We start from the raw sequence: 17,402 nt of genomic DNA, 5'->3' as shown, positions 1-17,402 counted from the left end.
TGCGAGGTACCACAACTTCCAACATGACCAATACATTCAACAGGCTGCAGGTCATTTCACTTTCTATATTTCTACTTCCTACATGCATAACAATATCCAGTATCCTTTATACCTACTTTCTTTTGGGTTGATCTTTATTGAGAAACCCATGACAACCGAAATGTCAGTGCAAAAGGACAACATTTATAGTTTGGGTCCAAAGTGCTAACCCTTTTCTCTGAACAGAATAAGAGGCGGCAGTATTTTAGAGTGTGACAGTGCCTCTGGCGTGACAGGCTCTGTCTATGGTTCTTTCATGTGCTGCCAGTGGTTCTTGGAGTGTCTGATGTGTTGGCTGCCCGCACTCCCACAGGGTTCGCCCTCATTCCATAATAAAGAGACTGCTCTTCCTGACAGTTCCTCCTATCTTTTTGACATTAAATCTCCCCTCAGCAGAACTATAGTGCCATATACAAAAGCATTTTCCTTCAAAGCTTTACGAAATCAGAAACCCAACAAGGTGCTTCCAAACAGTACATCCCTTAATTTCCTGAAATTGTTTTGCTTTTAGACTTGCGGTACTGACATTATTTCCTGAAATATATGTGAGAATGCAAATGTCATTTGCTCCAGACATTTTTGCGTGACTTTTCCATAAGGGCTAAAAATGCCCAAAGAATGTTTGAGTGAACCCATGCGGGAATACAGCAGGAGAATGTCTGTGTAATTCACAACAAGCGCGTGGATGTGTTGATGTTTCTAACGTGCGATGGGCACAGAACTGAAAAAATACATGGATGAAAAAAAGGAGCCATTCACGTAATGCCAAAAGATGACAATATTCAAGGTTTTTTGTCAATAAGGCCCTACGCTGTTGTTGACGTTTGTAAACAAAAAACGTGATTTCTGCAGAAGGATTAACACACTGCTGATATGAACAGGTCTGACCTAGACAATCTCATGCTGCATTATTCACATGTGAAAGACAGACTAAATCTTCTGGACATTTTCCGGAGATCATGTCTGAAAACTGTGTGTCTGTTCTACCACCTTTGATTTATACTACAAAATAGTGTAGATGCTAGTCCCCAAACTTCTGTCAATTACGAGTTGGACAACAAGCTGCCGTACATTCTAGGCTGCCCTTCCATAAATATATGACTCTGCAAGCAACCTTTTATGACCCATCTGTAACAATGCCAGTCTGTATCAGTTTTTCAGCAAAACATACTCATATGAAAATAATCAAGCCCTTAAGTGGCTGCAGTAAATATGACAGTTTAAAAGTACAGAGGTTTTAATCACAGAAATGTCCCACACATATCACGCTAAGAAGAACACAACAGAGCTTGTAGACATACACAATTAGCTTTGTAGAGGTCTATGTGTTACAACAGCAGTTGGATGTCATGGTTTAATATGATTATTTTATTCAATACGTTGCCACATCTTAATCATCTTTCCTCAATTCAAAGTTTGTGGCCAACGCCAGTGGAACACGAAGGTCTCGAACAGAAAAAAACAACTGACGGAACAAAAGGAAAGTTAACACCCTGTAGGCAGTCCCATCACTTATCACGGATGATTAAGTCCATATGTGTGAGGAAAAAGTCAGGAGTTTGTTTAGCATGTCCCAGGACTGTACTTGGTGTTGCCTCCTCTGACGTACACGCTTCGGCAAAAGATGGGAAAAGTGTGTGTGTCAGCCTCTTACTCATCGTCCCACAGAGCGATAACACACTGTAGATGGCATCTGTGAAAATCAGGCAAAGGGCCTGTTGTTATTGTGACACTACGATTTCTGGAAAAGTTTCTTCTTGAGAAATAGAGTCATGGGAGACTTTGTTAACCCTTTGATACACAACATGGGTCAAAAGTGTTTTAATTTTTCATATCTTTGCAGTGAATACATTTCATCATTCAGTTTTTCAGCCATACCCCAATTAACTTGTTTTTGTTCATCACAAATCCTTATTTAAATTTTTGTTTCACTACCCTTCTAATGCACTACATGGGTGAATAATGACCCTTATTCATTTCCTGTGGTATTTCGTGCATGGTTGAGTATTTATTTCCTATATGTTTGAAATGAATGCCTTTAATCATTTAATATTCTAAGTAGTCATTAAATATCTATTTTTTCAAAACCGTATTCCTTTCTTATTTTACAAAGAATATTATTTCAACATAACTTTTACACGCACGGGTCAAAAATAACCCATAAAGCATATGTATTCACTATAGAACACCTACCATTCATTTCACACAGCTGCTTTTGCACATCAGGTGCATATCAGTCTTATTTTACGATCCATTACTAGTGAGAAAGAGAAATATGTACAATACTAACTAGCTGTTAGCTATCTAGCTTATATTCTGGCTAGCTAACGTTAGCTCGATCAAGAAAATAAAACTTGAAATATAACAGTATATACTGATTGATATGCATTTGAAAATATCCTTTTGATTTTCTTTTTCAGAATGTTTGCATGGCTGGTCGCAATCATTTCAGACTTACTGCTGACATGTTCATAAAGATGCTGTATGAAAACCTGGTCGTGGAAGATTCTGAGTCTGTAATCTCTGATGCTGAGGACCTAGACTTTGTTACACATGATCAAGCTGGAGCTGTGGGTGTGTCTTGGAATCCAGCTCTCCTAAAAGAAGAAGGAAGGACAAGCTATGAAAGAATATAGGAAAGAAACTCCCAGCCATGCATGAAATAACACAGGAAATAAATACAGGTCATTTTTGTCCCTTGTTGCTTGAGAAAGGGTTTGCATAGCTTGTTTATCAAAGGGTTAATGAAAGATTTATGCCCTTGCTTTGATGAATCAAATCTCTCAGAGGCCTGTTGCATAAATCTGGTCTGAAACAACTGCAAACTGTGTCATCAGTCACATAGGATCCAGGTCTGGGATGGGCTGGATAACCGGTTATGACTCAGTCTATGTTTTATTGTAAATCCTAATGATTGTCTGTACTTTTTATTCATGGATTTCTAAAAGAGAAAAAGTTAAAAATGGGTAAAAAATATATCTGTGTAATAACTCCAGAAATGTCAGTCTGTTATCTCGAGGATTGTTTATCTTTTCAACTTCACATGAATGCCAACTGGCATGTGTATTGTTAAGGGCCCAAAGAAGTGTCGGACGACAATCTCCCGCTCTGGCTTTTGTGTAGTGAGTTGAGCTTAACTAAACTTAACTTTGTGGTACAGGCCAAGCTAAGTAAGGAATAATATGCAAGCAGGACAATAAATCATGTTTGTTATTCCAATTTTGATGACAAAGGTCTGCAAAATCTAAAACAAAGTCGTTTTTTTTTACCTAAACCACCTCAACTACCTCAAGTGAAAATGATTCAATGTCATATTTTGTTGTGTAATTTGATGAACTTGTTGCATTATCCTTCTGCACCTACAACAATGTGAATATTGTTTTTAGTGAATAACACTTATAAAAAAGATTGGTAATAAAGATGCAAATTTTAAATGAAGATTTTTTTTTTAGGTATGTTTTACAGTGTTATTTATTTAATGATTGGATATAATTAACAGGAATGTGATGATATACGTTTTTTTTCCATAAACCACTTCAAGCCAAAAAGCATCAGCTTCTTGTTAAATCTTGTTTTGTTTCTAAAGCGTTTTCCCTCCGATCAGTGAATTAAGTAAATAATTTGAACGGCTCAGGGGGGAAATAAGAAGGTGTGTCTGACATGCCCGCAGAGGTCATATAACAAACACAATGATGTCATGGGAAGTAGCGTCTTCACAGCACTCAGTTTCCTATTCATCTGAACAGCTGAGCTACTTTGGGGAGCTGAAACTTTCCTGCCCGAGTCTCATAAACCCACAAAACTCCCAAACCGTTTCCATTGTCTGTTCCACCTCTTCACGTGCAGTCTGTAACAAATCTTTATAATTAAGTTATTGTTGCTGTCAGCAGGAGTAAGGTCCACACGCTAAGTAGGACCTGCTCTGGTCAGAGGTTTGTGATAATTCTTCATATTTCCACATGTATCTGAGAAAGTATGACATTAAACATTCCATACATCTGTTTTCAACGAGTTTCAGTTACAACATGAAGCTTTGCTCATCTAATTAAAGTTAGGGCCTCGTCTTATAAACTCAAATCAAGGTAGCTATCACTTATTAAATGTTTTGTATAGATGTAATCTCAGATTTCCTGGTCATGAGAACCCTGATACATTATGTTGTTGTGGATATAGATTGTTTGGACACATGCAGCTCTGTGGACAACAATATAGATCTGCTTTCAGACTGCAGTGAATTTCAGATAACCTCCTGAAATTTTCCAGAGGGGTTGTAAGTGAGAATGTGAAATGTCCAAGTCAAAAGTCTGGATAATTTTTAAATGAGCCCATGAGACTGAAGGATTTACTGCACCTGAAGTTGATGACATTTCTAATATGCGACCTACACTTTCCGGACATTACCTTTTACATATGAGGAACCAGCAGGAGATACTCTGGGTCAGGCGCACCCACAACAACAGGATAATGTCCAAATGATTCAGGCTATATGAAAGGCCAAAGGCTACATCCTTCTAGTGTTGCAGTGGTGATATCAACGGATGATGTCAATGATGGAAACCCGACTCTGAACTATAAACCAAGACCCGAGCTGTAGTTATCCCCACTGGGGATCCTGTTAACCCCTTACATGAAGTATAAGTCCGGCTTTAGTCCTGTCACGGTTGATTTTTCTTCCGAAACTGGTTTTATGCTTGAAAAGTGTTGAACAACACACGCTTGTCTTCCCTAAACCAAAACATGTGACTTCATGCAGCCTTTTCCTCACATAGATGAGAAAACATCATATATGAGCCACGTGATCACACATCTTGAATCTATTGGACATTTTCAGTAACGGTGCAAATGAACAAATGTGAAAATGTAGTTTCGTTGTATAACACAAACCAGCAGGCCACTACCCAGTCTCCCCCTCCCTCCCGTGTGTAAACAGCGTCAGTGTGAGCCCCAGAGGGGGGAGGTGTGTTTGGATGAGACCTCGGGGTGCTTCTGTGGTGTTTATCAGCTGTGGACATTCCTCTGAGTGCTGCATGGGGAAGGAGCACACAAGCTGCTGCGATGACGTACAGGAGACAATGGTGCGGAGTCAGTTCTCCGGCCCCCTGCTGATTCAAACTGGGTGTGAATGTGGGCCGCAGCACAAAAGAGCCGAGGCATTTAAACTGAGACAAAGCTGGAAGGGAAGGCCCAGAGAAAAACATGTGCCATTAATCTGTGAGATATATGGTCCTCCTATTCACCAGAGGGGACTGAATCATTTGCACTTAATCAAACTGGTTTAAAATGTGGATTTGTGGTTTGGAAGCTTGTTGAGTTTGTGTCATAGGGAGGATTTGATATTTTGTAATGATTGTTTTGGCTGTGAAGCATGCTGCTAAATCACCTCTATTCATCCAGTATTAACCCAGGCATCACACATCACTTATTTGAATGAGGCATTCATAATTGGAATAAAATTGAGAAATTAGCGGTTACTTGTTTTTTGTTATGGTCGGATCAAGTCATTTTAGATGACACCAAAAGACGATGGCAAAAGTTATTATACGTATTGATTCAACAGTTTATAACTCCTGGACCATAACTGCTCATTCCAATAAATACATTTTGTATATTGCAATTTATTGAACCTCAGTTCAATCAAAAGTATAGAACTTAATTCAACATAAATCATATGTGTAACTATTCAATCAATCAATAATTTAATAATCATAATATTTGTTTTGTCCATATTCACAAGTTACGATTCGCCTAAAAGTGCTAAAAATGGTGCGACATCCTCTGCCCCTAACCCTCGACAAGAGTGAGAAAACAACAGAGAGCCACAGTGGAAGTGTGAGAGGACTCCCAGGACGGAGAGAAGTGCATCAGAAAATAATTGGAAGTTATGCAGGAAGTTGTTGAATGGAGTGAGAACGTTGAAAGACGGTGAGTGTGCCTGTGGCTTGGTGCGGGCAAAATCATCATAACAAACAAATGAATGACAATTATCACACTTTCATGTCCGGGACACACAAGCCGGCTTTCACTTTTGATTTTTACCACAAATAAAACTGAAGCAATGATAGATAGAGAGAATGATAGATATGATAAATAGATAAATATATAGATAGATAGATAGATAGATAGATAGATAGACAGATAGACAGACAGATAGATAGATAGATAGATAGATAGATAGATAGATAGATAGATAGATAGATAGATAGACAGACAGACAGACAGACAGACAGACAGACAGACAGACAGACAGACAGACAGACAGACAGACAGACAGACAGACAGACAGACAGACAGACAGACAGATAGACAGATAGATAGATAGATAGATAGATAGATAGATAGATAGATAGATAGATAGATAGATAGATAGATAGATAGATAGATAGATAGATAGATATACAGTCAGAGAGACAGACAGAGAGTTAGATGAAAAGATAGATAGTTCATGCAGACTGGTGGCGGGTCCTTGGCGAGAGGAAACCATGAGTTCTGGGAGGAGCAGGTTCCCACACCCAGAAGAAGAGAGGCACATGGCTCTAACACAAACAGTCCGACACTCAGGAAGGAAAGGGCTCTCTTTGGGCCTTTATTTATCAGATCTGCAAGATCCTCGGCCCGTCCATCACACACTGCTGTCCGGGAGGTGGAGACCCCACCCAGCCTCTTCTTGTTCTTCTTCATGTATGTCAGATCCACAGGGCTGGAGAACAGAATAGAGACAGAAACTTCACCCGATGTTGCCCTCTAGCTTTATCTGTTTTTCTTCTGTGCCTAGTTTGAGAATTCACCTTGTTGACACTTGCAAGACATTTCTTGGAAAACATTTCTCCCCCAGTTGTTTCAGTTAGAAATGTTGTGTAATGTATCTGTCCCTCAGACTCATAGGATTTCTGTTAACTTTTCATCTTGTGGAAACTTGTAGGAGGCTCTATCGGATTGTTTTCAAATGATCTGTCTTGGGAGATTCGAAAATATTTAAAGTCGGAGATGGAAAAAAAGTGAAGCCAAGTGTCTTTATCGCCCCCTGGGGGCTGGCTGGAGTGTAGTCATGATTCTAGACTCCTCAGAAGGAGCATGGACAAAACTAAAAAGTAAACAAAATATCCCTCACAACTAAACCTTTGTTCTTTTTTGTTGATATCAAAAGAGGGTGAAACGTCATAATAGATAACTGAGACTAGGGACTGGTTTGTATTGTCGGGACTTCAACACTGCAGCTCCCAATGATCACGACTGCTCAGCCTCTGGTCCCACAAGAATAAGAAGGCAGTGTTTGTATCCAGGTTATTTTGGCTTGATTTTTGCACAGTGGGAGGAAGTGGAGACGTGTGGTCCATGTTCATTCAGTCTCTATGGTACAGACTGAAGTATCAGTTGTTAATGCCTTTGATTTGTTTTCGTGTTATGACATATTTGAATTAATGTTTTCAATGTAAAAACGTTTTCCATCCACTTTCTTGGTTGTTTTGCAGAGAAGAAGAAGAACCTGACTGCATTTTCTCGCTCAAACCGAGTTTTAATTTGTTTTCTTTTAAACAAGTGGAACGAGTACTTCCACAGTAGCAGCCGTTAGTTCCAAACAAACAAAGTTCTGAGCGTCCCTCAGCTGTCTCCTGGTTGTGTAACAGCACCTCCTTGCTGACCTCATGGAACATCTCTGCCGTAACTCAAACAGTCTGAAGACACAAAGGAGATGGAGGATCCCGTTAACCATGACCACTGCCCCGTAACCCTCCTCACCCCTCCTCAGCCCTCCTCAGCCCTCCTCACCGCCCTCTACCCTGCATAGGCTGGTTCAGATTGAAATAAATATTCCCCTATCGATATCTATGGACCCCTGTAGTTTTATGGGAACGTTCACTGAATGTGACCAGAGACTAGTATTTCTAGGAAATCTTGTTTGGAAGTTTAATGTTTTCAACCTCATGGGGGCGCTGAAGACAAGAAGTTGCAAAGAAAAATATGCAGGAGGTTGTCAAATGGAAGTAGAACGTTGAATACAAGAAAACCTGAACACCTGAAAGTCTGAACCAAGCTTCATCAACTTTGTTTGCAATGTTTAAATTTGATCTGCTTAGTTTAGGCTTCACTTTTTAATTTAGGGAACATTAACTTGTGTACGTCCTGTCGTTATCACCTACGTGGGTATTGATTTGATTGGTTGGACATCGATTGGTTTGTGGACGTGCGTCTCTGACGTCAGCATGTTGTCAGCTGGACAGGTAGTGTTCTTTCTGTTTGAATGAAGGAAATTAATGAACCGGTTTGTTTGGTTCATTTGGTTGCCACAGTAGCCTAATAGCATGAAGGTTTTACTATCAGCAAAATGAATGTCTCCATTGTTAACATCAGAGGTGAAGACAACAGGCAATCCTGCAATCCTCTTCTTTATCTTCTGTCCGACTGCAAATGATCCAAAACACAATTCACTTTGATCTGGACAGATTCCACCTCTTCCGGTCTGGACCACGGCCCAAGGCACCTTTCACACATGTTGTTTTGGTTCAGACTAAACTGAAACATCTGAAGGTCCAGACCAAACAATGTGGTTGTGAAAGAGTTTATTTTATTAAGTCAGGTCTATTTGCGAAAAGTGTTACTTTTTGCATTTATTTAATATAAATTGTGTATCAGCATCAAAGTATGACAGCACTTGTTGAGGACACGTTATGAAACCATATCTCTACACGGGTCATTTATCAGTCAGTCAGCATCCTCCAGGCTCAAAGAGAAAGATGAGATCTCAGTGTGAGTTCACAGTGGGGCACCGGAGCTTGTTTCTTGCTCCTCATTTGTTTTGGATGGTTGATGGTGGGAGAGCAGAGGTTGAGCTCAGGATGCCTCTGATCCACCGCGGACAGACTGAGCTTCACACTGTGAAAACGAGCAAACAGCATGTTGAGGCTTCATGCCTGGGAGACAGGGGGAGAACAGACTCTTAACATTCTCAGCTCTCAGCCACAAACAGCTGAAGTCCTCCTGCACGATTTGTCAACATATCCTCCCACATCACTCCCTGCCTCTGTCTCTGTCCCCCTGGTCCCAGTCGGGCTGCCGGACTCACTGGCACCAGAGCCTGGCGCTGGGGAAGATCTATATCTCCAAGATATGAGCAGGAGAAACTCCACCCTAGAAGCCTGGTGTGCACACACACACACACACACACACACACAATCACACACACACAATCACACACACACACACAAAAACACCCACTCGCACAGACAAACCTAATACATCCTCTGAGCCAATCATTCCCTGACGCCACAACAACACAAACATTCCCAGGACAGAAACACTTCTCCTCCGACCTGCTGCCGTTTTTAGAGCTTTAAATCAAACACATCTTTTCTTTGTTCATAACAAAATTATTGTTTCTCTGATGACTTGTTTTTTTGGATTGATTGATTTAAAGAAAATCTTTATTGTGGACATCATACCATATATACAATAATAACACACTCTGCCAACTTTATTTATTAAATACAATTTTCTGAGGAAAAAGCCATCTTAACCCCCAAAAATATTATTGCAATGTGCTCTGACAAAGTGTAGATACAGTGCAAACATTGATGAGATAAAAAAAACAGCACAAAGACACATACAGACAAAATAAAGTTACACAAACAATAAGATTCTGATTTATTAAAAGCGTCTTATAAATAATACTTATGGTATGGTAATAATTCATGGATCTTGATGGAAACAAACAAAACTGATAACACATGCGTGTGTGTCATTTTCATATATCATATGAGTTATCATAAGTTAACAATTTGCATGGATCATTTGAAGTAGCTCCAACTCAGCCATTATCGAGGAACTCAAAAGACAGTGTTTACGTTGGTCAAACACAAATAGAACGATCATAATAGATTTTTCCTCTAAAAGCTTTATGTAGCTCAGCCATCTTAATTTTAATGAAAAGTGTTTGTTAATATTAAGCCGTATAATGTCACCTTCTTTATATCACTTATACAACTAAAGTTATTTCACTTCAGTAAAGAAATACTAGAGCAATTCCTTCTGATGGAACAATTTAATTTAAAATCAATGGAAATATCTTTTAAAATTCTTCAAATAAGTTTTCAGTTCTGTTCTGAGTTTGATGGTGTATATCTGCCTCAGTAGCAGGGCACATCCTCTGGGTACACACTGGTATTACGGGACTCCTGTTCCATTGTGATTCTAATGCTGGATGGTCATTACTGATGTGATGGTCTGTATTACTTCATTGATGATGTCCTGCACCATCCTGATCCTGGCATATGTAGGTCAGAATCAGTGTCAGGGTAGTCCTCATAATTAAAACAGCTGAAAGGCTGATTTGCCTTTATCCTTATTTAGCTTAATACTAATTATATTTCCATAGGCGGAGGATTCAATTAAACTGAAATTGGCATATAAATGAAACACCCATGAATCAATTGAACTATATGTGACCCGCATCAGCTTTAAAACACAAAAAAACTCAAACTGTTCTTCAGGCTCTTCAGGCTGACCACCAGGGGGAAGCATTTGGCCCTTCAACAAGACACATGAGGACCTTGAATCGTGTATTAATTTCGCTGCAGAATGTTGCTAAAAACATAAAGTGTTATTTAGAGAAAATATTGTATTGCAGGATCCTTTATTAACAGATTTGAGAGCGTAATGTACCATAAAACATATTTTTTGCCGTTTTGCCAGTTTCTTCATGTGTAGTGTATCAAAAACATTCTATTCAATATGAGCAACCTTATATTCATGAATAATATGAAGCCTTTATTATCCATGAGCCACAGAAATATAAATAGTTTGAAATTTAATACAGATTTATAGAATAAAAGTCCATATAATACACATGCATTTGGAAATATTAACAATTTCAAAATGGAAATAATGTCTTTACAACGTCAGCAGCACCTGGATCTGTGACGCACAGAGGTCATCTTCAATTCTCAGCCCCCCTTGCCCAACTCACACACACACACATGCACACACTCACACAATCACACACGCACGGCACCACCGTCATCATCAGCTCACATCTGTGCGAAGGTCGCTGAGGGTCGGGGTCGAGTGTTTTGCCTCTGACATCAGCTTCCTACATACAGAGGGATTACAGGCCTGAGCGAGGTCAATCTGTGCTCTGCTGATATAACGCACACATCTGCTCGGCCACTGATTCCTACCAGGAGGCAGGAAACATCACATGTGTCAGAGTTTGCTCTGCAGCAGATTAGTGCTGGATTTCGCGTTCTCCCTGTTTGTGTTACCAGAACATTTTCGTTGAGAGAAAAAAGATAATCCACTGTGCTGCCTCACTGTTTCTGTTTTCCTGTCCTGGAGCTCTTTTAGTTTTGCTATGATTGTCAGAATTAAACATAGAATATAATAGACTAGGATGATTGCAGAGATTGTACAAGGCTCTGAAAACCCTTCAAAATGCATCAGCTTAGTTAGGGCATCATCCCAAACTAATTTTATGTGCACAAACTTTGTGCAAACTCACGAATCTGCATTTTAAATTCATTCGTCGTGAACCTGCAGCTTCCAAATATTTACATTAATGTATCATCTCGTCTTCAGCTCAGGGTCGGGTCTCTCCGGCTTCTGCGGTGACTGACGTGTACTGGCAGCAGTTGATACACAAATTTACAAATGTTTGTTGGACGGGGTTTTATCTGCCATCATCAGAGGCCTGAGCTGCGGAGCCAGGTCTCTGGAGAGACAAGGCTTATCATCCCTATAAATAACACTGATTGGATCAGCTTGGTCTCTGACAGACATCACAGCACACTCTGTAAACTTCCTTCTCCCAGTTTGCCTTGCAGGTTTCTTCTTTTCCAACCGCAACAGGCTTTTTTGTCCAAATGAATCCAGCACACTTAAGGATGTGTCCACCTGCCTCCCACCCTTCTCTACAGCGCCTCCCTTCCTCAACCCCTGTTCCCTGCTCTCCACAGCTCCTTTCCCCAGCTGACGTCGCCCTTTCTCCACCACTGAAGCCGTCTGTCTCTCCCTGCCTTTCCTTGGGAGAAGACGCATCAGTCATCTCTTCTGCCTGCTCCCACACACTGTCCCTGCCCAGAGCGACAGGCAGTAAAGCAACGCTGCAGTCAGCCTCTCTACAGAACCCACTCATATGCAGCTCCCCATCACCCTCCTGGTGAAGCCTTACCTGGGCACAATATCATGCAGTTTGCAGTAACAGGGCTAAAGATGCAGACACAGGTTCAAGAGTGAGAGAGGAAACACTATTATATAATTCGTTCCTAAATCAACCTCATGTAAAATGTGTGTCTGGTTGGTGCGGTAAGGTAATGGTTCCAAATCTTTTCATCTTATGAGCCCAAAATGAAGCCATAGTTACCATCTGGCACCAGTCAGATACGTGTGTTATTGAAGGTCAACCAAAGAGCGATTTAGAATGCAATAGAAAGCTTTATTGTCATGCACAAACTTGTTCAACAAAATTTGGTGTGCAGCACCTAAAAAACAATACTTGCATTAACACATTCCTGCAAACACATTTGTCCCATCCCTTTGAGGGAGGTGGAAGAACCCAGTACATTTACCCATACTAATTAATTATTGACTTAAGTCATTTAATTAAAGAGTTCAAACAATACAAATATGGTTACATATAAACACTGTATTTAATGCACATGGGCCGACCAGTTAACATTACTTCTAACTAACTATTCAAATCATATCATTAACTCTTTTCTACTGACCAAACACAACTATGTAAGGACCTTTGTATCAGAGCTATATACAGTAAAGTGTATTATGTTGTTGTCAATGATGATGGGCATCTGGTATTTACACTTATAAAAGAAAACAATACGATCTTTCTTTTTCTATTTCCTTTATTATTCCAACTTCTAAAAACAAATAGACCAAAACCTACAGTTGCGTTCTTGTGATCTCAAAATGTGAGCTACATTTCTGATACAATGTCTAAGAATTTGTCTTTAAAATTAAACCTTTAAAAAAATACATAGTTTCTGAAGCAACAAAACAAGATAAACAAAACAATGGCCATCTCAGTAATGTAGACATTTAAAACAGAACAAGAACGGTGACACACATAAGACTTGTGGTTTCAGGTTAGAAAAAGTGGCCTGGTCCTTCACGCACTCTGTGTGTGAGGAGGCTGAATCATTGCGTCTCTGATGTCCAAGATATGGATGACCTCCTGGGGGAAAAAAAGCAGTACAATAATGAATTTATGACCAACAATTTAAAATAATGTGTACACTAGATCTTTTGTTGTTATCTCTAACCCTCCACATCTTTGGACTCATAGTGATAATGCACTGGTTACAGCCTCATGGATCCTCCAGCTTCCGCCTTTCCCTCCACCTCCACTACAGGTGCTGAAACACAAAGACACACAATGTAGCCTGAGACTTTTTCTTTCCCATTCCCTTGAATTCCCTTGAGATGTTCCTGTTTCCTATTCCCCAGCCGGAATACAACTAAAAGTCACATCCTCTCACCGATGCAAGGCATTTCGTCATCCACATATATCCGTGCAAAACCTTCCTGAAACGTGACAATGCTGTCACTAGAGGGCAGACAAGCAATTTTCCCTAGCTGTCAGAAAATATGAACACGAGGCAGTAAGAAGTAAGTGTATCTTTACCTGTTTGCAAAAGGACAGTTACATGCAGGTAAGTGGAGCAAGGCTACCTGAGTGGGAATTATCTTTTTGGCATCTTTGGTAGAAGCCTTAGTTGGCCATAATCTCCTTTGCTTTGGAGGAGGTAGTTCTGCATGGAACGAGCCCCTCCTAATGAAAGAAACAATAAAATAGATTATCAAAAAACTAAATTTACCGCAGGGCAGTTGTATGCCTCCGCCAACCGGTGCAGTCTGCACATTTCTTCACTTTTTGTCCCTTCCAGATTCATATCATTTCAATGTGGCCTTCACCTTTGACCCCCGAAATCAAATCAAATCATCTTTGAGTCCAAGTGACAACTGATCAAAGGTGAAGAATTGTCCCTCGATATGAAATTCAAATATCCAACATGTTTCTCAGGCCACTGTGACCTTGAACTTTGACCACCAGATTCTAATCAGGTCATCCATGAATCCAAGTGAATTGTGCCAGATTCAATGAAACTCCCTATGGGCAGTCCTTATATATGTTTTTTCGCAGGAACGTGAAGTCACTGTGACCTTGACCTTTCACCCTCAGGCCCCACTCCGGCTGCCAAAATCAAATCAGTTCCTTGAGTCCACGTGCGTTTTTGTGCCAAATGTATAAAAGGTTCCTTAAATTCATTCCCACAAGCAAAAAGAGTATGGCGTGAGGCTACAGTGACCTTGACCTTAGACCACCTAAGTCTGTTGCAAGTGAATGTTTGTAGCAGATTTTTAACTTGACCTTTGACCTTTGACCACAAAAATGGAATCAGTTCATCCTGAATATTTTGGTCGAACGGGACAGATGGACAAATGGACAACAACGGAAAAATAAAATTGTGTCTGGTTAAATGGTGTTTAAATACAATATGATATGATTGGGCCTTTCATCATAAAGTGCTTGTACATAATATGTTGAGGCACTCACATGTAGTGGAAGGTGGGTGCGGTCTTGAAACAGCACTCTGCTCTCCTGGCCAATGTGTGCCAAGCATCCGGTTTCAGCTGGCATTGAGCTGTGCCCCAGTTCTCCTCGTCTTCTAGTTGGTGGAGATCCATGAAGGAAAACTGTCAGAGAAGCAGAGACATTTCCACTGTTACATAAGATGCACTGGCGCTTGCATTACAAAACAACAGCTTTGAGATTTTAGACGTAAGGACACAATGGGATTTAGGAATGCATACTTAAGGCTTATTTATCCAAAAGGATGTGAACACCTGTAAGATAGAGAGTGACAGCAATTCTAGCCATTCATGGATATGCTGTTAGAATGGGTGACACAAGTAGAGGGAGATATACTGGGATGCTGTGGGACACATCGTCAGACTTGGGGACATGTGACATTCATGTTATTCATTAAATGAACAGATATGGCTGCTGTGAAATTTGCTTCTAAGGGTGATTGAGGTGAAAGGGATCTATTGGCAGACGTTGAATATAAAATAATCATAGTGATGTTTTCACTAGTGTTTAATCATCTAAATTATATTAATTGTCATTTCTACGAGGAGAAACAACCTAAGCACTTAATATGACTGTCTGATGAATCTAGGTTGTTAGTTTGAATTGTTTACTTATTTCTAGCTCTTATAACTGATGTGTTACAGTTGAATGTCCACACATCTTAGATACACTCTTCTTTTGGCTAATTTGGCCTCCTCGTCTTTTCACCCTCTGCAGCAGTCATCCGTCCCACTACATGGACACTCAGACATTCTGGTTAAAGGAAACTTCCCTCAGTTGTGCATGTGTGAAACGTTTCATGCAACAAGACATATTGTGCAAACTCAGTAAATGTACTCACAAGATGCATAGCCATAGCGATGGGATCAAAAGCGGTGCAACCAGCAGACATTTGGCTGGCTTTCTCCTTCCCCAGGTCGGTGGCCACCAGGGGGAGCTGGGCGTTGGGAGCCACTTCCCTCAGGTGTGGAACTGCTAAAGATCACAGCAGATTCAAAGTCAATGAGCTGCAGCACTGCATGCTGATATTGATAATGTTGTAATTTGTATGTGGATTGTTACTCTGGATACTACAAATGCAAAATCAAATTTTTTATAAAGAGCAATTGAAAAAATCCCCAATTTTCCATGAACAGTGAGTGAACATCAGAGCACCCAGTGTAAACGCATGGGGAAATATATAGTTTCCATGTACATATTTTCAGATTGATATAATGTCACTGTGGCCTTTACCTTTGGCCTCTGAAATCCCATCACTTCATCTTTGAGTTCAAGTGACAACTGAACAAAAGTTGAAGAGATTTTAACATTCAATGGGCCAAAATCAGTGAGTCAAAGTGAACATAATTGCCAAACTTGAAAGAATTCCCTTGAGATGACATTCACATGGCAAGCTACGTGTTTTGAAAGGTCACAGTAACCTTGACCTTTGACCACCCAATTCTAATCAAGTCATCCTTGAGTCCAAGTGAGTTGTGGCAGATGTAATGAAAAAACACAATGCCTCTGGCCACCACTGTGTAGTACATGCTGTGTAATGGTGGCCCTAAGGCAAACTTTGACACATTCACCTAATTGGATGCACGACTCTAGTGTCTGTCGATGCTTGACTAAAGGCACAGACACGTTCAAAACAACACAGAACTCCAGAGCATTCACATGGGGGGTTGTGCAAGAGGCAGGATGTAACACAATAAATCTGCTGCAGAGATCGTGTGTTATGTTTACAGAACAATGACACTGACGTCTGACCCATCACCAAAAGCTCTTGACATCTGTGTCTTCTACGTGTGGCACCACCCTGGAAAAAACTTGCTAAAGAAACACTTCTTCACACTGGCTTTCAATTCGAATTTAGTTTGGGACCTTCATTACATCTATTACTGTGCTATATAAATTCTCAAATATTCATAATGTTAAAAATGTTATTGCTTTTGTATTTTCTATTCATCCTTTCATATTTGAATGATCTTTCATTTCCCTTTTCTAAGCCTGGTTGATTTAAACCTGCTTTATAAACTAACTTTGACATGTCTTTATGAACACATGCAAATACATATATACAGACAGAACCAACATTGGACTTTGATTGTCCCGACCTGTTAGTCTTACTCACGCTGCAGGTTGTTGATGAGGTCTCTGAACCGGCTCTGTACCTTTATCCTGGGAGCCAGGTCCTTGTCTTGCAGGTCAATGGAGACGCTGACCCCCCTCTTACATTTCGGTCGGCCCACTTTCCTGCGGCAGCCAGCGGGGCTGGCAGCGTGGTCCATGACGCCTCCTCTGGCTCTCTTCATGTTCCCTCTGTGACGAGCTGAACGTGGTGCTGAGCGGGAAACACGTTGCTGCAAAACACGTCTGATAAAAACAAGCTGTGACTCTGTTAGCAAAAGTTACAGCTATTAACTACAGACACAAGCTGATCCTGGATGGTGTTTTCAAATTGTCGGACATTGTTTTGAGACGTGTAACAAGAAAACTGAAGGTTTACTTCACATTTAGCCAAAGATGCTATAAGATATAAACACTTTACTTTGGCTGCTTTACAAGGTGCCCAGTGTAACAAGATTAAACCAAAGTAGATTAGTGCAATCTGATGAATCTGATGCTTTAGAATTACCAGTGTTGTCCTGTAAATGCTAACCACAACCTGTGTTAGCTAACCATTTCGTTGAGTCAGGGTTAGCTAGCGCTAGCTGTGCAGCTAACGTTTCATTAGATCTACAACCAAACACTGACTTAAAACTGTATCAATGAACTGTTA

At 40.3% G+C, this 17,402-nt stretch overlaps 1 protein-coding gene across 1 annotated transcript; it reads right to left on the bottom strand.

The window, feature by feature from the left end:
- Positions 1 to 14,598: 14,598 nt before the first annotated feature.
- LOC133970987 (EP300-interacting inhibitor of differentiation 3-like) lies at positions 14,599 to 17,066 on the bottom strand. The gene is made up of 3 exons (XM_062408153.1): positions 16,755 to 17,066; positions 15,480 to 15,613; positions 14,599 to 14,742 (listed from the first exon to the last, which is right to left on the bottom strand). Exons 1-3 carry the CDS (start codon positions 16,933 to 16,935, stop codon positions 14,599 to 14,601), a joined length of 459 nt encoding a protein of 152 aa, XP_062264137.1. The 5' UTR covers positions 16,936 to 17,066.
- Between the last annotated feature and the right edge of the window lie 336 nt (positions 17,067 to 17,402).

Source organism: Platichthys flesus, chromosome 16, assembly GCF_949316205.1.
Source record: "Platichthys flesus chromosome 16, fPlaFle2.1, whole genome shotgun sequence".
NCBI classification, from domain to species: Eukaryota; Metazoa; Chordata; class Actinopteri; order Pleuronectiformes; family Pleuronectidae; genus Platichthys; species Platichthys flesus.
This window is presented reverse-complemented; position numbering and strand designations above follow the sequence as displayed.